General features: G+C 45.0%; 1 protein-coding gene across 3 annotated transcripts; it reads right to left on the bottom strand.

Annotated features, from left to right (window-relative positions):
* LOC103190536 (polyadenylate-binding protein 1) lies at positions 1 to 27,408 on the bottom strand. 3 transcript variants are annotated; one of them, XM_007911365.2, is made up of 15 exons: positions 26,882 to 27,407; positions 17,368 to 17,561; positions 16,515 to 16,630; positions 14,569 to 14,708; positions 13,999 to 14,093; positions 12,008 to 12,145; positions 11,611 to 11,706; positions 9,969 to 10,244; positions 9,533 to 9,623; positions 8,772 to 8,885; positions 8,227 to 8,369; positions 6,336 to 6,420; positions 3,686 to 3,816; positions 2,651 to 2,747; positions 1 to 425 (listed from the first exon to the last, which is right to left on the bottom strand). In XM_007911365.2, the coding sequence occupies exons 1-14, from the start codon at positions 27,072 to 27,074 to the stop codon at positions 2,661 to 2,663; spliced, it is 1,899 nt and encodes a 632-aa protein (XP_007909556.1). In that variant the 5' UTR covers positions 27,075 to 27,407; the 3' UTR covers positions 1 to 425; positions 2,651 to 2,660. The 3 variants fall into 3 exon arrangements, with proteins under 3 accessions (XP_007909556.1, XP_042202883.1, XP_042202882.1); XM_042346949.1 differs by having other exon boundaries at positions 8,227 to 8,360; XM_042346948.1 differs by lacking the exon at positions 1 to 425 and having other exon boundaries at positions 2,650 to 2,747; positions 26,882 to 27,408.

Genomic DNA, 27,408 nt, shown 5'->3' with positions numbered 1-27,408 from the left:
TCATTATTAGCATTTTTATTAAAGCAAGCATTCTATAATCCAAACGTTCAGTTTCTGATGCTCAACCATCAAACACACTGCCAACTAAATGCAGTGTGGATCTGCTGAGCATTCCCCCGGTAATGGATTACAAAACTTTTAAAGAAAGGAATGCATCAAATAACATTTCTGTGTGCATAAAACACCTACCCCGGCCTAGAAAACTTTTCATTTTACAATTTTTTTGGTATTTTCCCATTACGTCTAGGACTAGCATCACTTTATGCCAGACCTGGCAGTGACTTGGTTCCGTAAACTTTCTTACGGGTTTTCCTTTCTTTTTTTGTACGGTTTTTTCATTTTGCGATGTTTTAATCATTTTTTAAGCTTTTTCCAATGTTTAGATTTTTTTTCTTCAATAATGCAAGCTTCACGGTCTTCCTTTCCTGCAGGGGGCAAAGAGATGCATTAAGAAATCGTTATCAAAATGGATGGATTCAGTTAAATTCCATCTGAAGAAATTTAAGACAATCATTTGAGAATTATAAAGTGCGCAATTGGCTGCTACGTTTCACCCTCAACAGTCAATCACTTCAGTATATCATGGGTTTTAAAACATGCATTTACATTGCGCCCTTCACGTGGTGTGGTGTCCCAGAGCGCTTGACAGTGGTGGAGTCTGACCCTGAGCCAGGAGAGGGGGGGTGATTGTAAACACGATCAAAAAGGTCTTTTGGCGAGATTTGAAAGTGGGGAGAGAGGGGGCAAGGCAGAGGGATTGAGGGAGAGAGCTCCAGAACTTCAGGGCGTAGTGACAGCCGTCGATGGTAGAGCGGAAGGGGTGAGGAATGAACAGGAGGCCAGAGCCAGCCAAGCAAAGGCAGCAGGTGGTGGAGTGGGGGTGGGTGGGCACGTTGGAAAGGTAGGGAGGTGTGTATGGTGGAGCTGGGGAAACCAGCGAGGAGGGCATTGGACTAGTCCAGCTGGGAAGTGACGAAAGTGGGACGAGCGTTTTAGCTGCTGTGGGTGTGAGGCACCAAGGGAGGCGGGCAAAGTGGTGGAGGTGGAAAAATGCAGTCCTGGTCAGGGAATGGATGTGAGGGTGGCGGGGGAGGGACATCTCAACGACATAAGGCGCTAAATCAAATACAGGGATTATTATTTTTATAAGATTAAATAGAGAGAATAAGGGCAGTAAACCAATGAAGCATTCTTATAATGGAAGAGTGCACCAGGACTGGTCAAACAAACTCTTTGACTGCAACTCCATCCCAGAATCAATCCAACTTCCTCCCTCCCTCACCATTTTCAAGGTCCGTCTCAAGACCAACCTAATTGTTTTTGGTCATCTTATTATGTTTTCCACGTTAAGCGCCTTGGGATGTCCTCCCAACATGAAAGGCACTATATACGTATAAATTTGTATTGTAAAGTAAGTGGACACAGATTCATTGCATGGTTTTCAATTAAGTTGCTGAGGTGTTACTTCACACAACTGGACACAATACAGAAAGACAGGCTGAATTTTCCACGTGAGTGCTTTTACATCAGTTCTCAGCTATTTAATAATAATAATCCTTGCATTTGATATAGCGCTTTTCACGTCGGGAGGACGTCCCAAAGCGCTTCGCAGAACACTGTAAAGTGGATCGACTATACTTTGTGGGCAAAACGTGACAACCAATTGTGCACAGCAGTGTCCCACAGTCACAGATTGAGTGTTTTTTTTTGATTGTTTATTACCCCGAGAAAGCGATCCACCATTCGACTGCTGGTAAGCAGAGGCATGGAGAATAAGTCATCTTGCCTAAGGTTTTACCCTGCCCAGGAATTAAACTAGTTCTGTCACTTGCGAGGCAAGTGCTCTAACCACTACACTATGGGACTCCATGTTCAATGGGATAGAAAATGTAAACCCAGAGCAATTGGGATACACCAGGCCAGCCATCTGCTCTCAGGATTGTGAAGGACAATTTCAGCGCAGTAAGCAGGAATTATTTCTTTACACAGAGGGTGGTCAACAACAGGAAAGGGTTACAAGGAAAGATGGCAGATACCAAGACGTTAGATGTATTAAAGGAATGGTTTGTGCTGTAATGAGAAGACAGTACAGTTGGCATTGTGGAAAATTATAAAAAGAAATGCCTTGAAGTGCAGTGAACCAGATACTCGAAACGTAGTGACAAAACAGCTACACTGCACACAGCTACACAGAAGAGAAAAAACAATAATTATTGCATTTGATATAGCACCTTATCATGTATTCAAAACATCTCAAAGCGCTTCACAGAATATACTGTAAAGTGAATTAACTATTTTGTGGACGAAATGCAGCAGCCAATTGCGCACAGCATTGCCCAACAAACCGTCGTGGATTGAGTGGGCAAATTTTTTGATTTTTTGGGAGGGATTATTACCCCCGAAAAGCGATCCGTTAATCGGCTAATAACCGGATTCCTACTTACTGCTGGTAAACAGAGGTGTGTGGAGAAAGAAAACTTGCCCAATGTTTCGCCCTGCCAGGGAATTGAACCACTGAGCTACAGGACTCCACACAAAAAAAAATCCACTGCACACTGCTACACGGAAGAGAAAATGTGTGCATCAAACACAGCACAGCACTCTGGACAGTTAATTTAGGAATGGCCCACCTTATTTGTATGGTACTCACCTCCTGAAAATTAAACACCCGCAGCATTTGGCACAACTACTTTCTGAGCAGCCTCTTTAGCCTGGTGGGCCTGCAGCACTGCTACAGCCTCATCAACCTAATTTAAAAGATGGGGACAAAATGTACAAAGTGACTGACAGGCTTAATTGCTTCCCCGAATTTTATGGCAAGTTATAAATATTTATTTTGGGGTAAACCATAGAAATGCACGTTGCTCATGCTGGCAATGGCAATCTAAGCAACTTGGACATTCCTTAACCAATTGTAACAAAATATCTTCTTAATTGCAAGTAGAAATTATTATTTTAGAAATTGTATTCCAAACAGGCAGAAACATAATGTAAAAATTGGTTTGCATAAATTGTACAAGAAAACTCACAGAAGTCATATCAGTTGAGACTACGACATTTAATATGACTTACACGAAGTCCGAGTTACAGTGAAACTGTATCAATCGTAGAAAATCCAATTTAATCAATAATCTACACAGCACATATTTAAGTCACTGCAGCTGATAAGTGCACATGTGGTGAAGCGTTAAGACTACATTTCCCACAATGTGGTGCCTTGGCCAGTCACCACAGGCACTTACTTACCCTTAAGTGTTGGAATCCAATTGAATTGCAGGAAACCAAGCTCTTCTGCTCATTTGTGTTTTAGTCAAGACTACATTTCCCTTGATTCAGTGCAGCTGATAAGTAGGGAGTAATGGGGGGTAGGGGGCAGTCTTACAAGTTAGGTGATTAATATGAGTTATGTAAAGGAATCTAAGTGGTTTTGATAGGAAACAGAATGGGACTCGGGTAAATGTACGACAGGCGATTATACGATTGATAAGACTTGTGTGAGTTTGATTGTAAAGCACAGGACATTCGCTCAACTAGTCTGTGCTGGGGTTTATACTCCACAAGAAGGAGTCTCCAGAAACTCCCAACACCCTCCCATACCCTTCTATTCCAGTCTCCCTTATGTGTATATCGATCTTCCTCTTTGGTTCAAGCTTCTCAGAATGTTAAAGAAAAAGCAATAACCTACCTTGGAGCGCAGAGACTCAGGGGACTCCAGCATGTGAAGCAGCTCAGAGTTGTCGATCTCAAGAAGCATGCCTGTGATTTTCCCGGCCAGACTTGGATGCATGTTCTGGATCAGGGGGAAGAGGCGTTCACCTGCAAACACACATTGACTGATTAACTGGGTTGTTACCGTGCTGATTGCGTTGTACAGTTTGTAGTGAAAGGAACACTCTCTCTGTCCTTCTGCATCTTAGCAAACTTTTTTTTAAAAATAAGAAAGACAACATGAAAGGGAGGAACAAAGCTGCATTCTTCAATCCTGGCATCATAACCTTTTAGGTCATCCAAGGGATGGACAATGTAGAAACAAAAATAAGGGGCATCAAAATGGACTGAACTGAGCATGGCTAATTTGGATCAAGCGCTCAGCCTACCATTTCCACATAACAAGCTTATTCTCAGCAATGACCAACTGCAAAGTCACATACGTGTTCAATCACTAGTCATGCCTTGCCACTTGCTGGGAACTTAAAATAACTTATTCATAATTAAGGAAAGCAATTTATATCAAATCTTATTTACAAAGTCTTTAAAAGTTAAAGAGTTTGGAGTCTGGCTGTGGAATGGTCATAGATTTCATAGAATGTTACGGCACAGGAGGCCATTCAACCCATCGAGTCTGTGCGGCTCTTTGACAGAGCGTCACTTTCACTAACCCCAATCACCAGCTTTCTCCCCATAACCCCACAAACCCGTCTTCCCCGATACCTGTCCAGTTCTCTCTTAAAAGCTGTTATGGAATCGGACTTCACTGCCCTTTCGGGCGGATCATTCCAAATCCCAACAACTCGCTGAGTGAAAACATTTCTTCTAACCTCCCCTCTGCTTCTTTTGGTAGATATCTTCAGACTGTGACCGCGGGTCACAGACACACCTACCAGCGGAAACAGCTTTCCCTATCTCGCCTGTCGAAACCTTTCATGATCTTGAAGACCTCTATCAGGTCCCCACGTAACCTTCTCTGCTCTAATGGGAAAAGTCCTAACGTCTCCACTGTCCTCATAGCTAAGGTTCCCCATTCCTGGTGTCATTCTTGTGAATCTCCTCTGTACCCTTTCCAGTGCCTTAATGTCCTTCCTGAGGTAATGTGCCCAGAACTGGACGCAGTACTCCAGCTGAGGCCTAACCAGTGTTTTGTACAGATTTACCATAACCCCTACTCTTATACTCTGTGCCCTACTAATAAAGCTCAGTACACCAAATGCCTTTTTACTGCCCTATCTACCTGCCCCGATACCTTTAATGATTCGCTTACTTGAACGCCCAGATCTCTCTGTACGTTCACCCCCTTAAGATTGAGCTCCAAGTCTATATTGCCTCCTATCATTCTTCCTATCTACGTGTATCACCTCACACTTATCCACATTGAAACCCATCTGCCACATGTCAGCCCATTCCACCATTCTGTGTATGTCTGTCTGCAGTCGGTTAGTCCTCCTCACTATTTACCACATGACCATGTGACCACATGGTCTACATGACCACAAGTCATGTCAGACTTGTGGAAAGAAATGGCTCTGACACATAACCCATGAAGGTGGCTCCAAGGTGACATGATTGGCACTGGAATGTTGGAATCGAGGCAGCCCTCTGCAACGGTCTCCTGTCTGGTTCCTGAGCCAAGCGGGTCCACAGTATTCCAGGACACTGCTGATGACAGTACAGCTCAGCTCATCAGCAGAAGGGCAGACCAGTCACTTGTGGAGGCACGTGGTGAGGGAGAAAAGAGAGATACTGACAAGAGAGTAATGTGATTCGTGTGACTAACAAACTAGTTCCTGTGGAGAATTTTGGTTTTTAAAATGGTTTTGTTCTCCTGCTTTAGAATGACATGTCAGATTTTAACCCCTACACCTTTTTTAAAATCCTACTGGTCACCTTAATCCAGTGTAAAGCTGGTACAAAGCTCTGCTCCTGGGCTACACTGAGAGGAGGAAACAAAGGCAAGATCTTCTGATCAAAATAGCAATGCAGTGTCCCCTGCTGGCAAAGGCACGCATGCAGATGCAGCACGGAAAAATAATAATCCTTCATTTGATACAGCACCTTATCACATCTTTGAGACATCGCAAAGCAATTCACAGAATAGTGTATTTTGCAGTCAATTGTGCACAGCAGTGTCCCACACACAGCCATGATTCAATGACCAATTTATCATTTATTTTAAAGGAATCATTACCCCCAGAAACGCCATCCGCCAATCAACTAACAACCAGGTTTCTACTTGAAATCAGTAGCATAGGGAAACAAAACAAATTTGTTGATAGGACCATTACAGGGAACAATTTTTTGAGACGAGTGAACTGGCAACAGCTCAAAGGAAAGCAGGAGACGATTGAGTACACAATTCTGAAAGATCACGCAAGAACAGTCGTTCATTTGGGGTAGTTAGGAGACGTGGGCCATGCATCATTACCTGCCAAGTGACGGGCAGCCAAATCAGGTCCTCACACGTTTGCTGATGCAGCTCAGCAACCATAACCTAATCAAGGTGCCACGTGCAGTTTTTGGTAGTTTCTACATCAAAATAGCATCTCTGCTCATCAACATGTGGCAGCACTAGTTTAGCATTCTAACTTACACGTGCATTGCTTTGTGTCTGAAATGCTTACCCAGCATCTGCTTCTGCTCCTGTGGAGGGGCAGCAGCCAGCATCGAGGCAGTCAGGGGTTCTTGGCCTTGTACGTGAACGGCAGGCTGTAAAGGAAAAGCAGAATAATAATCCTCATTTCTGATATAGGACCTTATCATGTCTTTGAGACGACTGTGAAGTTAATTGACTGTAAACTTTGTGAGTGAAACACGGCAGCCAATTGCACACAGCAGGGTCCCACAAACAGTCGTGGATTGAGTGACTAAATTTAAAAAATTCTAAGGGATTGTTACCCCCGAAAAGTGATCCACCAATCGACTAACAACTGAGTTTCTACTTTCTGCTAGGTAAGCAGAGGCGTTTGTATGTGGAACAAGGAATCTTGCCTACGGCTGTGCTCTGCCCCGAAACCAAACCCTGGTCCTCTCGCTTGTGAGGCGAGTTCTCTAACCACTGCCCTACAGGACCCCAAGTACGGCAAAGTGTGAGGTTTCCAATGTTAAACTTTATTTAAAAAATTGCATTGTAAATTTTGCTTTGGGGGATTAAGGGGGCAAGGTGACACTTCAGTGTTCTGAACTGAACATGAATTGAAGGGATTATTACCCCCAGACAGCTATCCATCAATCGACTAACAACCAGGTTCCTACTTACCTCAAGGTAAACGGAAGCGTGTAGGATGAGGAAACTTGCCTGAAACAAGTATATGGCATATAGGTGTAAACGCCTGAGGGAGTTTGCACGTATATGGTGAACAGTCAGAACGGACATGAACTAACAAAATGGCCAGCTGCCACTCCTATACTGGAGGAATATGGAACCATAACTAAAAGCTGTCTCTCACATTTTGTTGATACCATGTGGGCGGACTTAGTTTCATTAAAACCAATAAGAACATTGGGAACACTGCAGGATTTGCCCTCAGGAGGGAGGATTCTTACAAACAGGTTTCAGCACAGAATAGGCCTTTGCTTCTGCTTTTTTTTTAAAAACAGTCTCAAGCCTTTTATTGTTTCATTCCACTTTCCAGCGCTTTATTACAATAATCCTTGCATTTGATACAGCGCCTTATTGCGTCTCCTCGACGTCTCATAGCACTTCACAGAATATACTGTAAAGTGAATTGACTGTAGACTTCGGGGACAAAAAGCAGCAGCCAATTGTGCACAGCAGCGTCCCACAAACACAGACTGATTGACCAAATTATTCCCCCCCATATCCCATGCATTCTCAGCTGCTAATTCGGTTTCGTCTTGTAATGATCCCAATAGTCACTTGTGCTAATTATTCTAACCGTGACAAGCCTCTGAGTGAGGTTCAGTTAATGCTTTCCCCTGGTTTTGACAAACCTGATACGATAGGGGCCCCTCATTCCCAGCTGAATGAAATCGTCTGCCCCGCCCTTCAGTATGTTAAACACCTCCATCATATTGCCACAGACATCTTTTGTCCAGCATCATTCTTGTGAATGTCTTAACATGTGTTAGGTCAGGGTATTGAGCGATATGGAGCAGGGCGGGTAAATAGAGTTGAGGTACAGATCGCAAGGGGCTCCGGGTCCAGGCTTTTGACTGCCAAGGGCCAATGCCATGTTTGAGAAACGTCCGAGGGTGGCATAACAAATATTTTAGTGTTTCCCTTCCAGAAACATAACATTTACAGGGTATTTAGAGAGCAGGTGGGCCAGATGAAATGGTGGGGGGGGGGGCTGAAATCAGCCCAATGGCCGGATGCACCCGACGAGGTGCCAGTTGGACCACCCTGATCTACTAGAATGGCGGAACAGGCTCGAGGGGCTGAAGGCCTCCTCCTGTTCCTATGACATACTAAATGTAAATCTCATGTACAATACATCAGGTGAATAAAATCTGACAATGTCGGAACAGGAGTTTGATCCAAAGGGAACATACCTGTTGCATGGTGACCTGAGGCTGGGCGTTGAGATGCTGTTGAGGATTGCGAACTCCAGCAGCGTACTTGTACTGTGTGAATGAACGGACACCGGGAGCAGTAGTGCCTGGGCGAGGACCCATCGTCTGTGTTGCTGTGTTTGCTTACACAAAAATGAAAATGAACGAAACCGCTCAAAAGTCTTAAGTTTTAAGACTTAAGACTAACTATCATCAAATTCAACTGAAATCTATGCATCTTAACAGTCAACAACAAAAATGTTAGAAAAGGAAGTACAGTAGAACACCAGCATGCAAATAGAACTGCCAGGTGCAAGTGGATGGAGATAGACACAGCCGCAGAGAGGCAAAAGAGAGCGAGCGAGTGAAAGAGAGGAGAGGAGAGGAAGAGAGAGAGAGTCGCAAAGGGAGATGACAGGAAGAGTTAGAGATGAGATCAGAGCCAGAAGTCAGCAGCACTTTACAGGGAAAGGTGAACTAAGTTCCTGTGCATTAACAGGTGCTATAAATTAAATGCATTTTGTGCTCATAAAATACAAACTGACCGACTCTCTGGGTGCTCATGACACGTGGCACCTGGGCTGAGGTTGGTCTCATTGAGCTGATGGTTGGTGGTCGAGGGCCTGTTGGACGCATGCCACTCGGCATGTTCTGGAATGCTGTTAAGGAAGAAAACTATTACAATCAGACAGTGCAATCTCAAACAGAACAGTAAACAAAAAAGGAAATTAAATAAAATAACAAGGCACAGAGAAAGGGACTAAGTGGATAGGTCTTTCAAAGGGTCAGGTAGTTATAACGATAATAATACTTGCACTTGATATACAGCCTTATCGTGTCTTCAAGATGTCTCAAAGCTTTTCTCAGAATATACTGTAAAGTAGATTGACTATATTTGAGGGCAAAACACGGCAGCCAATAACACACAGGAACATCCCATACAGTCGTGGATTGTGCAACCAAATTATTTATTTTTGGAGGGATTATTACCCCTTGGAAAAGCAATCCGCCAACAACTGGGTTCCTACTTACAGCTGGTAAACAGAGGCGTGTGGAGTAAGGACACTTGGCTAAGGTTTTGCCCTGCTCAGGAATGGAACCTGGGTCCTCTTGCCTGCGAGCTGAGCGTGAACCATTGAGCTACAGAACTCCACAATGTTGGGTTGAATAGCCTCCTCCTGTGCTGTGAAATTCTATGTATCCAAACAACATTCCTTTTATGTTAGCAATTAAGTGCATGACCCACTCCTCATTAACACACAAAAATAAACTTAAATAAACAGGTTAGTGTTCAGTATACACTTACGTTGGGGTCTGACACTCTGGGGATTCCAGCGAGGACTTGGTCGGAGTTGAGCAATCTGACCTGCTGGGTAATATGCTGTACGGTTCTGAGCCTGTGTACACAAAATAATGAAAAGGGTTCAGGCTTCAAAACGGGTTTACTATTTAACTTACAGGAAACTCCCTCCACTCCACCATTGCTGGCCGTGCCTTCAGCCACTACACCCCGAAACCCTGAAACTCTCTCCCTCAACCCCTCCGCCTTGCCCCCTCGCTCCCCACTTTCAAATCCCACCTTTTTGATTGTGCTTACGATCACCCTCTCCCCCTGGCTTACGATCAGACTCCGCCACTATCAAGCGCTCTGGGACGCCACCCCACGTGAAGGGCACAATATAAATGCAAGTTGTCGAATACAATATTTGTTCCCATTTTCACCCTCCGTGCAAGATGTTTACCTGAGGGGGAATGGCAGTCATGAAGTAGCCAGAGGGTGGAGCAGACTGGTACGGGTTGATCACAGGATTGGGTACAGCTCTGACACTCGCCATCCTCTGCATGTACTGGTTTGTCAGATGAGCTTGTCGTTCTTCTTTGCGCTGAGCCAAGGCAACATACAAGGGCTTCGTGCTGACAATCCGCCCATTCATTTCAGTTACAGCCTTGGTGGCCTCTTCTGGGGAGGAGAAGCAAACAAACCCAAAGCCTTTGCTGCGTCCGTGTTCCATCATTACCTACAAAAAAGTCATACACTTAGATTGTACCCGTTGTTACGATCTGGAAATCACTGCCTGAAAGGGTGGACGCCAACTCGATAGTAACTTTCAAAAGGGATTTGGAGAGGTACGTGAAAAAGAAATATTTGCAGGGCTACGGGATACAAGTGGGGGGAGTGGGACTAGTTGGGCAGCTCTTTCAAAGAGCCGCACAGGCACAATGGGCTGAATGGCCTCCTTCAGATTCTAAGATTTAATCAAGACACTAATTGATATTATAAATCAACAACAAGATTGCATTTATAGAGCGCCTTTTTACGTCGGGAGGACCTCCCAAGGCGCTGGACAGTTTGGTCAGGACACGAGCATTGGGGGGAAATGGTCAGGGGGAGGGAAGGGAGGGGGCGAGGAGGGGGTAATGGTCAGGGGGAGGGGAGGGAAGGGAGGGAGCGAGGAGGGGGTAGAGAGTTGAGAGGGGAGGTTGAAGACAAAGATCTTGAGACCGGCCTTGAAGGAGGAAAGGGAGGAAGCGGCGAAGGCACTGGGGATGGAGTTCCAGAGCCTCAGGGCTGAGAGGCTGAAGGCCCGGCCACCGATGGTCGGGCGGTTGGGGCGGGGGATGTGGAGCAGACCGGAGCCAGAGGAACGGAGGTTATGGGCAGGTAAGTAGGGGGATAGTAGGTCGGAGAGGTAGGAGGGAGCGAGGCCGTGAATGGCCTTGTAGGTGAGGATCTTGAATTCGAGCACCCATAGACAGCCTCATTAATATAAAGATGATCTAAAGAGCAACACAAATGGGAATATTTCATTCTGTAAACATTCCCTTCCTCAATTCCAGCCTTGTAGGGAGATACAGAATGGAACTTTACTGGATAATGTTTTTAAAAGGCACGTGGAATACACAGTACATATGTTTTAGCCAGTTACATATAACCTTTACCGTTACAAAAACCTTCTGTTTGAGACCAAGAACAGCGTAGGAAAGAACTAAATCCAGCTCAGTCAACAGCACTCTCTCTTGCCTTTTGACTCAGATGGTTGTTGGGTTCAAGCCCCAGGTCAGGACTTAAGAGCTCAGTTTTGACTAGCAATCCCACCCATTACTTGGGATATGTCCTTTGCATGAGACAAACCGAGACCTTGTCTGCCTTCAAATTGGACGTTAAAAATCACATTGCACTACTCGCAAAGAGAAGGGAGTCTCTCTCTCCTGGCATGCTGGCGAACAACCCCCAAATAAAACTGATTATTCACTTTATCGCTGTGAAACATTTCTGCACAGAAATTGGCTGCCGCCTTCGCCTACAAAATAGTCGCTGCAGTAAATCCTGAGAAGCGCTTTGAGACGTTTCGATGACATGATATCAAATGCAATGATTATTACCTTAGCACTTGTAATTGTTCCGAATGGTGAAAATTCTTTACGCAGACGCTCATCATCAATACCGTCATCCAGATTTTTGACGTACAGATTGACTCCCTGAACATTGAAATAAAGACGCCATGAAATTTGCACGAAACATTTGAAAACAAGTATGACTTTATAGCAAAAACTAATTTTCTGGGTTATAGCTTCAATTCGCTTCAAATCACTTAACTCCAAAAAGCTGAAAAATAACACATTTTCATTTCATCCTCAAGTTTGCCTAAAATTGGATTGAAGTGGGGAGGGTGTGTAACACTACATCACACACTTGCATTTTAGCAGTAAGTTAGTCACATACTCAATCCAGGAGTGAAATTGTACCCCAATTGACAGTCGAGTTGCTGCCACTATTCACCTGGTATCTTGTGATTCTGTCCTGTTTCATCTGCTCAAACTTTCGCTTCAGCTCAGTCTGTCGCTCAACTTTCTTCTGGGCACGGCCAACGTACACCTGTCTCCCGTTGATTTCTTTTCCATTCATCTCGTCCACAGCCTAATAAAACCAGGAATGAGGAAAACATGACGAACGCAGAAAAAATACAGTGAGCTGACTAGATCACAGTCAAGCTTCGGGTTGTGCAACTGGCAGCCCCTTTCAAGCGCCCCACATGAAGGGCACTAGATAATAGATTTGTTGTTGTTGTATTTCAAGCTTGTGCCCAAGCTGTGTGTGTGAATGATACAAATGGCTGCCGGCTCTGGGCCAAAATCCTAGTGAAATCATCACAGAAATTGAGTGTTTGGAATGGAATGTGCACTCTCCCCAAAGGGACAACAACTGCTTACCTACTTGGGAAAGGATTTGGCACAGGTTGGCAAGAGTTCAGGCTTGGAAAACCCCCCAAAATGCAGAGGGGTAGCTGCTGGTGTCTAACCGGCTTAAAAACCACATAGCTTACAACTGAGGGCACTGTCTGTTAAGTCTGTCCAGCTCGGACCAGCTTACCCATCCTGTGGTACATACTTTCTAGCTATCTCAGAGCAGAAATAAAAACAGCAAGGAGGTGGCGCTAGATCATTACAAACATATTGCGATCCATTCTGGGAGCCACAATCGCAGAAGATGTCAAGAAGGCCATGGTGAAGGAACAGAGGAGATTCACAAAGATAATAGGAGACAACAGCAACATTTTGAAGTTATCTTTTTCTCAACTCTGTTGGGTGTTCTCTTTTGCAATCGTGTTTTTTTCTTATTTTTTTAACAAGTATCTTGCCTGGTCATTCCAGAAGGCACACATCCAGGACTATGCAAGGATGGCAGATTGCTCTTAACGAGACTCCACCAGAAAGGAAATCGGGTTATTTTGATGGTGCCAAGTTTAAATTGTTTTTGGTGGGTTAATAAATGGAAGTATGCCCTACAAAACGACAGTGGCTGCTTGAAGCAGAATTTACAACAGCGTGTGAAAGGCAATCAAGATAAATACAGTGAAAGCCACTTTAGCTGGAAACTCGTTAACCCGGGACGCCGGGTAAATGGGACAAAACGGCAAGCCCTTATTCATTTGTATTCTCAGCCAATTTAAACATGTTGGCTAATCCGGACAAATTGCCACACTGACCGTCACTGAAACCATTCACTCTGTGTCTCGAGCGGCGGAAGTCAAATCGTGATTTGTCAAAACCTGGAGCTGCTTGGGAATGGACAGAGTTCTCATCCATCCACATGCCAGTCCAGGCTGTCAATCACCTGAAAGCCACTGCTATAATAATAATCTTGAATTTGCTATAGTGTGTTTCACGTCTTCGAGACGTCTCAAAGCGCCTCACAGAATATGCTGTAAAGTGAATTGACTGTATTTTTGGTGGGCGAAACGCAGAAGCCAATTGCGCACAGCAGCGTCCCACACACAGTCGTGGATTGAAAATGAACAATTTATTATTGTTTTGTTTGGGAGCGATTCTTATCAAATGGCGGGGCAGGCTCGAGGGGCCGAATGGCCTACTACTGCTCCTAATTCTTATGTTCTTATTATCAGGCATGTGGAGTAAGGAAACTTGCCCAAGGTTTCGCCCTGCCTGGAATTGAACGCAGGTCTCTTGCTTGCAAAGCAGGTGCTCTAACCACTGAGCTACAGGATTCCACTATTCGTCCCCTTCCCATCTCATGGGAATGAGGAGCCTCCGCTCCTCTGCTGGGTATGAAGAACTTCAGTTAACCTCAGACACCGCTTAAGCCAGACAAATGTTTCCAGCTTAAGTGGCTTCCACTGTCTTTGGAGACAAAAATATAAAAGGTGTGAGGAAGGAGCAAGGCAGGAGATGAAACAGACAGCTATTTCAAAGGCACTTCATGTTGTAAAATTCTGGTAAAATTCCTTTGGATTCTTACAAAAATACACTTACCTTCTGAGCATCCTCGTGCTTTTCGAAACTGACAAAACCAAAGCCCCTTGATCTTCCACTATCGTCGGTCATGACCTTCACACTCAAGAATGCTCCTTTAAACAATATGCACAAAAAAAAACTCAGTGCAGGAATTACAAGTATTACAGGTTATACAATAAACGTTCCCTCTCTACTTTCAAATTCCACCTAAAGACTTTCCTTTTTGATCGTGCTTAGTCATCTCACCTCTCCCCCTGGCTTGTTGTCAGACCAGCCATTGCCAAGGGCTCCGAGATGCTACCCCGTGTGAAGAGCGCTATGTAAATGCAATGGGTGGAGTGACCAACGTGCAGCCGAAGAGGTATGTACATATTAACGCAAGGCCCACCTGTTGGGGATATGGAATGATCTGATAACTGGGAGCCGAAAAGTTTTCAGTCCATGGACACAGAGCTTACCCCCACCAGTGAGGAGGCTTCATTAAACAATGGAAGTGCAAACTAAGATCTTTGTAAGGGATGAGAAACGATTCTGCATAACAGTGACATTGATTTCTTCAAGGAGTTCAGAAGTGCGGTGTAAACTAACCAAATTTATTGAAGAGTTCTTTCAACCTCTCGTCATCCATATCTTCACCAAAGTTCTTGATGTACACATTGGTGAACTCTTTAGCTTTTGCTCCAAGTTCAGCCTCGCGCTCTTTACGTGATTTGAAACGACCCACAAACCTATAGAAAACAGTGTTCAAATATACAAACTACAGAAAACAGTGTTCAGGTGTTCACCTCCTTGTGAAAGCAGCAACTCGTTTATATCAGTCCTCTTTCGTCACACAGATCCGCTCAGTGAATGTGGCCTGCTTCAGGTTTCCCACCCTATGCCCTTAACAGCAAGCTTTTAGCTATTCTGCCCCTGTAGTGTAGTGGTTAGAACACTCGCCTCGCACACAAGAGGATCAAGGTTCGATTCCCAGGCGGGGTGAAACCTTAGGCAAGTTTCCTTACTCCCTCATGTTCTGTCCTACGGCTCTGAACCCCTCAATCTCCCTGGCGTATCCCTCAGCCTTACCAAACCGGTGTGCAACCTAGGAGTCAGGTTCGACCCACAGCTATCCTTCCTTCCCCACCATGACCAAGACTGCCTTCCTCCACCACATTGCCCACATCCAACCATACCTTACACCAGACGCAGTCCAAACCCTCGTCCATGCATTCGTCACTTTCTGCCTCAACTATTCAAACGCCCTCCTTGCCAGTCTCCCCAGCTCTACCATCCACAAAATCCAGGTGACCCAAAATTCCGCCGCCCACATATACACCTGTTCTAAACTCTGCACCCTCATCACACATAGCCAGGTTCCCTACTGCTGAGCGGTTCAATTAAAAAGATCCTGACACTCATTTTCAAATCCCTCTCCGCTCTGGCACTTCCCTACCTCTATGACCTGTTTATTCCCAACCCACTACCTCCGCTTGACTGGCTCCGGCCTCCTGCATGTCCCTTGTGCCCTCTGTTCCACCATCAGTGGCTGCGCTTTCAGCTACTATGCCCCAAAACTCTGGACAAACGTCCTCTATGCCCCCGCCTTGCTCCTTCCCTCCCCATCTTCAGGTCGTGCCTGAAGACCTTCATCCTTTTCCATGCCTACGGTCACCTCCTCCAGCTCAGCGTCGTTCTCCACCACTGTCAAGCATTCTGGGCACTACCCTGTGTGTTACCCTATGTAAATGTGAGTTGTTGTTGTCAAGACAGTAAAGTGAATTGACTGTATATTTTGCAGGTGAAACATGGCAGCCAGTTGTGCACAGCAGCATCCCACAAACAGTCGTGGATTGAGTGAGTAATTTTTACTGGGGGGGGAGGGAGAGAAGAGTTAATTGTCCTTGGAAAGTGACCCGCCAATCAACTAACAACCAGATTCCTACTTACTGTTAGGTAACAGAGGCGTGTGGAGTAAGAAAACTTGCCCAACGTTTCACCCTGCCGGGAATCAAACCCAGGTCCTCTCATTTCAGAGTGCTCTAATCACTAAACTACAGGACTCCATGTGTACTACATTCACAATAAAATCCATTGAAATGAGGTGTTACTTTGGGGGGAAAAAAGATGCGAGTGCTGCATTTAAAGTACCTTTACTCTGAAAGATGTGCGGTGCTGAGCACAATGTCACATTCCCATTATCCATTTGCGAAGTGATTACAGCTTTCAAAAACTGAAAGCACAAAAGCCCTTTCTTTCTTCAACTGAAAGCTAATGATCAACAGCTGCATTGTAGTTGTGACACATCAGTTTTGCACATCAAAGCAGAAATATGCTCTCACTAACAGCAGAGAAAGGATTCCTGAAAGAGTAAACTCAGCCACCGGGTGCCGAGAACTTCACAGGATCATTCAATAGTTTAGAAATCCTCAAAATGAAGATATCCTCTGAAAAGAACACTCCCCTCAATCAAGGGGACTGTTACCTTTTAGTTTATTTATCAGAGCAGTTCAACTTATAAGATATTTCAACCTGGAGACCTCATTTGTACGTACACTTTGCGATCGTTGAGAAGCATGCCGTTCATCTTCTCAATGGCACGTTCGGCCGCTTCATGGGTCTCAAAGTGGACAAACCCGTAGCCCTTAGATCCATTCTCATCACAGACCACCTGGAAGACACACATTGCTCAATCTATTCATCACAATTAGTAGTGGATTCCCTTTCCAAAATGACTTAAATTAGGGTTAAGGGGTAGTTATACTAGTTGGTAGCTCTTTCAAAGAGCTGGTACAAGTCGATGGGTCGAATGACCACCTTCTGTGCTGTAAGATTCTATGAAAACATTTGAAGAACCTAAAGGGGAGGGGTACAAGATGCATGCACCATTTCACTACAGTAACCTTGGTTTACTTCAGTAGCTAACTGACAAAAAGACCTATCAACAGTCTTAATTCAAATCATTGTGTACGTAACCACACATCATAACACTTATGTTTGCCAGGACACAGCCGGCATAAACTCCCTTCTCTTTTTGTAACTTGTGCCATGGGATCTTTTAACATTCAACTGAACAAACAGACTTGGTTTAATCTCTCATCTGAAGGATGGCACCTCCAACAACGCAACAGGTATCAGCCTTGGGTCTATTTACCTAGGCAAGCTATAAAAGCTGATCATTTTAGACTCAAATGGCCAATATGCGATAGGAGGGCACAAGCAGGAGTTAACATGGAGTCAACTTTGCAAACCAAAAATTCAAGAACACGAGCAATCAGCAAAAAAATATTCAGACAACAGAAATTTGGTTAACAAAGGATCCAACATTTGTGTGCAACATAACAGGAACTGATCCACGTTACAAAAGCTGTCCTTGTTTTTGAATCGTCAGGTTTGGCTGCTGCTTACCTTGCAGGAAAGTATGTTGCCAAATGCGGAGAATGTGTCATACAGCGCTTTGTTATCAATGGACTTGTCCAGGTTCTTGATGAAGATGTTTCCAACTCCAGATTTCCGCAGAGATGGGTCACGTTGAGACCACATGATACGAACAGGCTTGCCTTTGATGACATCGAAATTCATGGTGTCCAAAGCACGTTCAGCTGAGGGAATAACCGGTTTGATACAGAATTATTCATCACATTCAGCAATGACTGATACCATCCAACCGAATAATAATGCAGAGCAAGATCAATTCAACAACAACAACATGCATTATCATATGAATTCTGCTTTATTTTATAAAAACAATTCAAGCTCTTTCTTGTATAAACAGAACCAAGACATTCTAGAGGACTTCGGGTATTCTCTAGGTCAGTTTGTAACACAAGCCAATAGCACAGCTTTTTGCACCATATTGAATTACTGATGGTAGCTTATGGCAAAAGCCAGGAGAAAGACAAATTGCCCACTTTCCTTGTGTCTTCGCAAAAAAAAGGTTCCAACCCTGCAACTCCATCCCAAGTCTTTGGCCCCACCCCCTCGGTTGCCACCTGCTCCAGCCACCCCTTTGGTCATCCTCCGACTTCCAGCGATTTGAGATGTCCTCCCGACGTGAAAGGTGCTATACAAATGTCATTTGTTGTTGGTTCAGCAGTTTGACTTCTGACACACTGGCCGATAGACATCTGGCGCATGCTTGCAGGAAGCCAGCCAGGGAGTTACATCAGCCCTAGCAATACAGACACGCTCGCAAGAGCGCTCTCATCTTACACAAGAAGCCTAAAATGTATTGCACTTTTGGTCCACAAGAAACCAATTGTTCAGCAAATTCATGTTCTAGTAAGGTGCGTCTTAAAATAAGCACACCTCATAAACCTGGGGAAAAAACACACATCAAAGCAAAGCAAGTTAAAGAAAAGAAAGCCTAAATGCAAAATCCATTTGATGTTGAAGCAGTAGCCAGGTTCCTGCAGTTTGTGTATTACAGATGCATTGTTGAATTTGGGTTAAAGCATTACTTGAACCCAAGCGAAACAAAATCTACAAGGAAGGTGGAAGACCAATTGGATGAACCTTAGTCTTCTTTCACATAGCAAATTCTTATGTTCTTAATACAGATAATCCTTACATTTGAATGCGACTTTCATGTCAGGAAGACATCTCAAAATGCTGAATTTATTGTAAGCATAGTAACTGTTTTCCCCCAAAAAAAGCATCCCAATTTGTTTATAGTGCAAATGTTGCTGTCCGCTCGGCAACCACACTTTGGTAGCAACAGTGTAACATGGAATCAAGGAATACTTGTGAAGATCAGACCACTTGCTAACTACACAAGCAGAAACCATTACCCCCAGAAAGCAATCCCAACTGGGTTCCTACTTTCCGCTAGGTAAATGGAGGGAATCGATCCCAGGTACTCTGGCTTGCAGGGGAGTTTGCTAGCCACCTCACTACGGGACTCCAAGAAATAATTATCGACTCTATCCCAACCGGTTGTAATCTCAAAAGCTTTCATCAGGTCATCTCTTAAACTTCTTAACTCTCGTGGAAAAAAGCCAATTTCCCCACCCCCAGCAGATCAAATTCAAGACCCTCGTTCTCACATTCAAATCCCTCCAAAACTTCACCACACCCGACTTCTGTGATCTCCTGAAAGCCAACCGACACCCAGCCAGGGGAGCCGGATTCCAAGCCGGGGGGGGAGCGGGGGGGGGGGCGCGGGGGGGAGGAAGCATGGTGGCCATAAGCACGGTTAAAGAGATGCTTTGAGATGACCTCCCAGCGTAAATCGTAAGCTAGGTCACACCTTTCTTTACTGTTTATTTCCTCTGCCAATAACCAGCACGCCCAAACCTGCAATACACTAAGACATTCAAAGTGTACCAGTTCAATTTTCATCAAGGGTATTTATGGGATCTTGCAGTGTTAATGTAATGTAATGTACTGTAATTAATGTAAAAGTATTAATTCGGCCTCAGCGAGAGACCGTGTTCAGTTCTGGGCCCCACACTGTCTGAAGGATGTCAAGGCATTGGAGAGGGTGCAAAGGAGAGGTAGAGAAGCTCGGATTATTCTCCTCGGAGCAGAGAAGGTTAAGAGGAGACTTAATTTTTCAAAATGATGAGGGGATTCGATAGGATGAACGAGGAGAAACTATTCCCACTGGCGGTGGGTCGGTAACCCGAGGACACCCATTTATAATAGCTGTTATAAGAAACAGAGGGGAGGGGAGGAGAAATGTGTTCACACAGCGATTTGTTGGGGTCTGGAATGCATTGCCTGAAAGGCCGATGGGAACCGATTCCATAACAACTTTTAAGAGAGAAGCAGATAATTATTTGGGGACAAGTTTGCAGGTCTATGGGGAGGGAGCGGGAGAGTGGTTGATCAGGGCTATGGGGAGAGAGTGGGGGAGTGGGGTTGATCAGGGCTATGGGGAGAGAGTGGGGCAGTGGGGTTGATCAGGGCTATGGGGAGAGAGTGGGGGAGTGGGGTTGATCCGGGCTATGGGGAGAGAGCGGGGGAGTGGGGTTGATCCGGGCTATGGGGAGAGAGTGGGGTTTAATCCGGGCTATGGGGAGAGAGTGGGGGAGTGGGGTTGATCAGGGCTATGGGGAGAGAGTGGGGTTGATCAGGGCTATGAGGAGAGAGGGGGAGTGGGGTTGATCAGGGCTATGGGGAGAGAGGAGGAGTGGGGTTGATCAGGGCTATGGGGAGAGAGGAGGAGTGGGGTTGATTGGGGCTATGGGGAGAGAGGGGGAGTGGGGTTGATTGGGGCTATGGGGAGAGAGGGGGAGTGGGATGGATTTTGAATCTCTTATCAAAGAGCCGTTACAGACACGATGGGCCGAATGGCCTTCTTCTGTGAGGTATAATTCTATTCTGAGGAGTTTCAAGGCTCTATTAAAATGAATACAATTTGTATCCGAGCCACGACCTCCTCGTTTTTTGAACAAATCGCATTACAAGACTGAAGACGTAAGTTTATTTAACCTCCTTCCCCAACTTTTAATAGCAATTCAAACAGAATGGTGACAAAGAAACACTCTTCTGAACAGACTAAATCACCTAACCTTAGAATTTGGATTCTAAATCAGTCTCCACAATAACGATTGATACTGTATAACCACATTGTCAAACTGCTGGATACAAGCTTAGTTTTAACACACACATTCTTGCCAAAAAACTAAGGGAAACCAAGTTTGATTCATATGAAAATGTTACAGAATAGGGCAAATTACTTCATATTAATAATCCTTGCATTTGATGTCGCGCCTTATTAAGACGTATCAAAGTGCTTCACAGAATATACTGAATATCAAAATGTGGACCAATTCTATCAGAATAGTCACGATTACTTTTGTGGCTCTGGCCTGGAACCTACTACTATACTCACGATTACAGTTCAGGTCCTTAAGTGAATCATCAATTTCTAAAATGTGAAATCAGGGTATATATCAAGACTGAAAAAGGGACATTTGACCAACCCACATTAATGATACCAGCTTCCAGCAGTGAGTTCCACACTCACCACACTCTGCGTAACGTTCCTCCAAAGTGCCCATTAGATCTACTGCTGGTTTTAATATTCATGCCCCCGCATTTTAATCTCAGTAATAAGTGAACAGCTTATTAGCATCCACATTATTGAATCTTTTCAGAATATTCAACGCTTCCATCAGGAGGCTCTCTCAAGTGCTTCATCCACAGATAGAAAAGCTTTAATCTGCCTGAACTTTCCTGATCCCTGTGGCCACACATCCCTAACATTCTTGCAAGCTTACACTGCATTCTCTCCAATACTAGAATAACCTTCCTGTAATACGATGGCCAGATCTGCACAGTCCTGCAAATGTGGTCCAACTGAGGTGTTATATAAATTCAACATTACTTCTCTTAATATTCTATTCTTCTGGATATAAATCCTAACAGCAGTATCCTAGAGTATAAATAAACTAGGCTTCTTTATTCTACCAGCCAAAGTAAATCGCTGCACATTTCCTGATATTGAATTTCACCCGTCACCTATGCTGCAAGACTTGCGTCTTCCTGCATTTTTTTTGCGATCCTCTTCATTGTTTACCACAGCCCCAATTTGGTGTTATCTGCAAATTTTGACACTATACCTTCTTTAGGCGAGTGAATCATTTATGCACATGTTGAAGATCAGGAGTTTTACAGATCTATGATCTGTGTAAGGCTGATGGTAAACTCGCCAAGCATATCCCTCTTGAAAGCAGGATAAGGCCACCCACCAATGTATTCATCAATAATGTATTGGATGGCAGAGGGGGATGGACTTGGTGTACCTTTTCTAGATATTCCTGGCAGAATCGTATCACTTCTGTTTGCAAATGACCGCTGGCCATTCTGGCTGCTGAGCTGTGTGGCCCATCAGGAAGCTCCTGGTACCTGACGTCAAACCCATCCTTGCTGGATTTAAGCGGGACCACCTTGAAGCTAAACAGGATCCATGCTTAGCAATGAAATGTCAGAATTGAGCCAGCCGTCTCTGGTAGTCTTAGTAGTCCAGTTCCTGAACCAGGCAGATCTGGAGGACTCCCAAGACACTGCTGATGACAGTACAGCCAGGCTGTTGCTGGATCTCTGAAGCTTCTCTGGAACCTCCATGTATAGGCTGGTTGCATGGAACCCCTCATTCCTGCATCATTCACTTCCTTATTCGCTGGCTCTATGCTTTGTTAGCATGAGGCTTGAGCAGTAATCCAAAGACTATTAACTTCGAGGTCCTGCTACAAGGCTGTAAATATATAGCCAATGTTCTCTCCTGCACTAGGCCCACCAAGCCCATCATCCACATCTTAGCTCGGCTCAAATGGCTCCCCATCAACCAGGGATCAAGTTGAAGACCCCCACTCTCACCTTTAAATCCCTCCATGATCTCGGCCCCCCCCCACCCCACACCCTACCTCTGCAACCTTCTTCAATCCCACCAACCCGAACACTCCCGTCGCTCAGCAAGCAATGGCCTGCTTCATGTTCTCCAATCTATGTGCCCCACCACTGGTGTGTGGGCTTATAGCTAGTCTGCTGCTCTATGGAATTCTGTCTCCAAGTCCCTCTGACTCCCTCCTTCTTTTCAAGGCGCATCTCAATAACAATAATAATCCTTGCATTTGATGTAGCGCTTTTCACATCTTCTAGACGTCTCAAAGCGCTTCACAGAATATTCAGTAACGTGAATTGACTGTATATTTGTGGGCGAAACGCAGCAGCCAATTGCGCACAGCAGTGTCCCGCAAACAGCCATGGATTGAAGTGACCAATTTATTATTGTCAAATCCACTTTGACTGCACATTCGGTCATCGTTCCCCTTCCCACCCATGCTTGAGTGCCCGTACAGTTCTGTGAAGCATTTTGAGACATCCTCCTCCCAATGTGAATGGCACCATATAGAAGTGTTACTGTACTGTACCACCTGCTCCACAGGGCTGCAGTTAGGATCTCCGCAGTCCTCCCCAGACTGTCCTTCCTCATCAACACAGGTAAGTTTATTACAACTGTAGGTTAGGACCATTTTCTCCAGTTCTTCATTCCTATTTGCCCCCTTGAGTGAAGAATTGCCCATTCTTCTTCCTTTCCCTGGCGAGCGACTGCCTGCTGGATTAAATCACCCAGATACTTAACTCATGCCTATTGTCAGATATTTCTCTATCTTGCACTCATATTTGCCACATATGCACAAAGCAGAAATTGACCCTGCAGCAAACCGATAACCCAAAAATCGACCACTCCCTTTAACATGTTATCACTACAAATACCAACTTCTGGGTTATCAGGTCTTCATCAATGTCACTCTGTTTGTGGATGCAGAAACCAGTTGGCAGGCAGGAAGCAAACCAGCTGCAAAGCATAAGCAATAACAATATCCAGCTATTGCACCTGGATTCAGTTGAGATCTTACCGATCCCAACTCCCACCAGAGCAAGGCACACAGAGAAGGAAGATAGTCAGCTGTCACATCTTGGCTCGTGCCAGCTCCTTCACTGGAATCTCAGTTCCCTTATCTTCCCCATAACATTGATTAGTGTTCCGGAAGTCCTATTCCAATTTTCTTTTAAATGCAGCCATTTGTGTAAGGTCAAAAACTGTGTGTTAGCAAAGAAATATTCTAATATCACCATTATTCTTCTGATAATCCTTAATCTGTCATGTTGCACTGACAATGGAAGCCATCTCTATTTACCTCACCAAAAACATTCAGAATTATGAAATGCTCTTAACCCTTGTATTATTCTGTCAATCTCTAAGGTAGTCACTATAATCATGATTGCCTTCTGTAATGAGTTGCTCAAAACTAGCCACAATACTCAACTACAGCAAACCAAAGTCTTGACCATCTAAACATTACCTCCTTGCTCTTAAATTCGATCGATAAAAGGCTGGAGTTAATTTTGCTTTTTCATGGTCTACTTGGATTTAAATAATATAAATTTAGGAATAGGAGAAAGTACATCAGCCTACCAGTTGATAGCACTTGCCTCGTCTCTGGGTCAGAAGGAAACAAAGAAAATAACTGCTGGGTTCTGAGCTCTATCAACTGATAGAAGATGAGCCAAAATGTCGTACCTATTAGCTCTGAACAGGTTCCCATTTTGTATGTTCTCAGTCAACTCATTAAATCTCATGCGCTGTAGTAAAATCATTGACAAACGTTCTCATTGCAGCACATTGTAACCTAAGATATGACAGTTAGGACTGACTTTTCCTGTCTTAAACACACACTTCCCATTACAAGTTAACCTGGGAAAAAGACAATGATAACCATTTTTCTCCCAGTTGAACACCAAACCCCAAGAATCGTCTGAAAACTATAGAGAAGGCTTCAAAGGTTATAAACTGCAAGGCAACCCTGTGACAATTAGAAGAGATTTAGTCACAGGGCCCTCACAAATTAGGCGTGTGCAGTGTAGAGGAAGTGGACCTTGACCTGGAAGAATTTTTCCGTACTTTGGTATAACGCAGGGGCTGGGCCCACACTGCGTTACAACAAAGTTGTCCCATCATAAAGTGAATTTACTACAATATTTCTCTTTGTGGAATACCATCTACTATCTTGACATCACTCCACTGCAGCAATTTTAAAAAGCTTCCCTTTCTCTCCCCATCCCCATTTGCCGAGTGGTAAAAGCAACTGCTCAGCACAGCACTAAGACAATGGCACCAAGTCACGGGTTCAATGTCCGCTTTGCTGCATTAGCTGATTTTAGCTCAGACATCACTAGAAGTGCTACAGTTGTTTTTCACACTGAAGTCGAAGGAGGACAAGGAATCAACAACAACTTGCGCTTATACAGCATAGCATCCTTCACGCAGGGCAGCATCCCGAAGTGCCTAAGGAGTCTTGGTCTCAGGCAGGGGACATAGTATCAGAAGTTACAGCATGGACCACAAAGCACTCAAGCCATCAAGCCTGATTCAGTGACTACTCAACCAATTTGAGCTAATTAATGTAAGGATCATTATTAATCGAACAAAGATTACTGGTTAGGAGGATAATCATCCTTATACTTGGTATAGTATCTTTCACCCCAGGTCATCTCAAAGCTCCTCATCGGGTGTTTGCTTTACTGTAAATTGTAAGGACTTTTTTTAACGAGGTTGATCATGTCAAAGGGGAGAATTTATTTCCACTGGTCGGTGAGTTAGAAACTAAAGATAGACTGATCTAAAATAAATACCAAAAGAGCAAATGAAGAGGTTATGAGAACTTCACCTGCACAATAAATACATTGTACGGTTCAGAGGAGAAATATAAGAACGGGAAAAGGGCAGAATGGGATCCTGTGGCATAAATTTCTATTGTTCTTCAACTGGCCAATTTCTACTTCTGATCACTACCAGTCAGTAATAGAAAGTAGCACACGGGGATGTCATGCAAGAATATGCTTAAGATCAGCTGTGACACCCCCCAGTCAATGTACCTGCTGAGCACAGCCTAACAAATGAGTGAACATTTGAACAAGGTACCAAAGGGCTGCCAATGCCCATTTCCTTTAGTTGAAAAATAGCCAAAGAATGTTCTAAACACATCTTCAATGCAACAAATAGACAATTTGCTACTAAGTTGTCTAAATATAAGATGACATTTGTACGCTTACCAGCATTCTAAATTGCAATGCTGATTACTGGCAGTTTTTGTCCAAATTTCCCCAATGATACCATTTAAATCCATTACACGTGAAATCTATGCACCATAAATATTACACCAATTCAGGTCACTATTATCAAACTACACGTACAGCAGGCATGGGAAACATTCAACCCATTAACATGGCATTAGATAATAGTAGATCTATCAGTTTCTAGGCTAGACTGCACCACTTCTAAAGCCTAAACAAGGACTGAAGCACACATTCTAGATTACCTTAACGATAAAATAATGCAAGTCACGCTTCTCCTGTCGACTCACTCACTCAGAACCACACACACTAGATACATGGTTAACATTCAATAAACTGCAAATGCTTGAAATCCGAAGCGAACGAACAATCTTGGGATTTTGCATCTGAGAAGCAGATCAACGCCTTGGGTATTCAAACGCAAGGCAATACCCAAAAAGTAACCTACGTTCGGCTGAAAAATCTCATGTTGCCAGGACAGAAACCAACGTTACACAATACTTCTGTATATAATACAGCATGAAAGCCTGTAGCACAAGTTGCCCGCCCCCCCCCCAACCCAAAAAACAATCTACCCTAGCAAGCTGGTTAAAGCCCTCCGGAGTCACTAAGCGTGTGGTTAAATACCAGCCCCGCGACGAAACACGGAATCAGCCCCCAAACACGAGCTGCGCTGGTTTCTCTGAAATGCTGCACTCTTGTCCAGCGCCTCGGGACGTCCTCCCGACGCGAAAGGCGCTATACAAATGTGATCTTGTCGTTGTTCTTCTCCCCCCCCACCCCACCCCTCACCCACCATTTAAAGTACCTTTTGGCATTCCTCTACTTCATTTGGCTCTATGAAACAGATAAGATGAAGGGAACCAACCGAACCTGCAGTGACACACACACATACACAACAGACAGCTCCACCACAGCACAGGACTGAACAAACAGCAGCGTATACCTGTACTCCTCCCTCCCTCACCCCCCCCCCCTCTCTCTCTCTCCACTCGGTGCCTCCCCCAAGCGGGTAATCGTGGCCAAAGCACATGGCTTTCATACTGGGCTCGGGAGCCAGGGCTGGCTAGGCCCGAGCTTGCACCCGGGGGAAGAGAGGGAGAATAGGGGAGCAAATACATAACATAACACCAGACCCCCCCCCCCCTCCCATAGGAAGTGACAAGGAACGAGCGGGGTCCCAGAGCCAGGGGGTGGGGGGGGGCATGTGAAGTGAAGCCAAGCATGCCTAAGGCATGCTTGGCTTCACTTCACGTGCCCCCCCACCCCCCTGGCTCTGGGACCTCCCTCCTCCACTCACTCCCTCACTCACTCACTCCCCCCCACACTCACTCACCGTCCGCCGGCTGCTGGAAGTTGACGTAGGCGTACCCGAGCGAGCGGCGGGTGATCATGTCCCGGCACACGCGGATGGACAGGATGGGGCCGGCCGGCGAGAACTTCTCGTACAGCATGGCCTCGGTCACGTCCGGGTGCAGGTCGCCGACGTAGAGGGAGGCCATGGGGTAGCTGGGGGCGCTGGGGTTCATGCCTCCTCAGGGAGGGTGTGAGAGAGAGAGAGAGAGAGAGAGAGGGAGGGACTGGAGCTCGAGGGAGGGAGGAGAGGAGGCAGTGGGAGAGACTGGAGCTTGAGGGAGGGAAGGAGGCAGTGGGAAAGAGAGGGAGAGACTGGAGCTTGAGGGAGGGAGGGAAGGAGGCAGTGGGAAGACAGAGGGAGAGGCTTGTGTGTGTGGGGGGGGGGGGGGAGGATGGAGGCCGTTGCTTGCTTGGCTTGTTGGCTTGGTTTTGGCTGCGGTACAGGTGGTGTGGCGGCTGCGGTTTAGTTGGGGGTCTTTATTTCTTTCTTTCGAGGATGGGGGGGGG

This window comes from Callorhinchus milii, unplaced genomic scaffold (genome assembly GCF_018977255.1).
Source record: "Callorhinchus milii isolate IMCB2004 unplaced genomic scaffold, IMCB_Cmil_1.0 Scaffold2, whole genome shotgun sequence".
In the NCBI taxonomy this organism is placed as follows: Eukaryota; Metazoa; Chordata; class Chondrichthyes; order Chimaeriformes; family Callorhinchidae; genus Callorhinchus; species Callorhinchus milii.
This window is presented reverse-complemented; position numbering and strand designations above follow the sequence as displayed.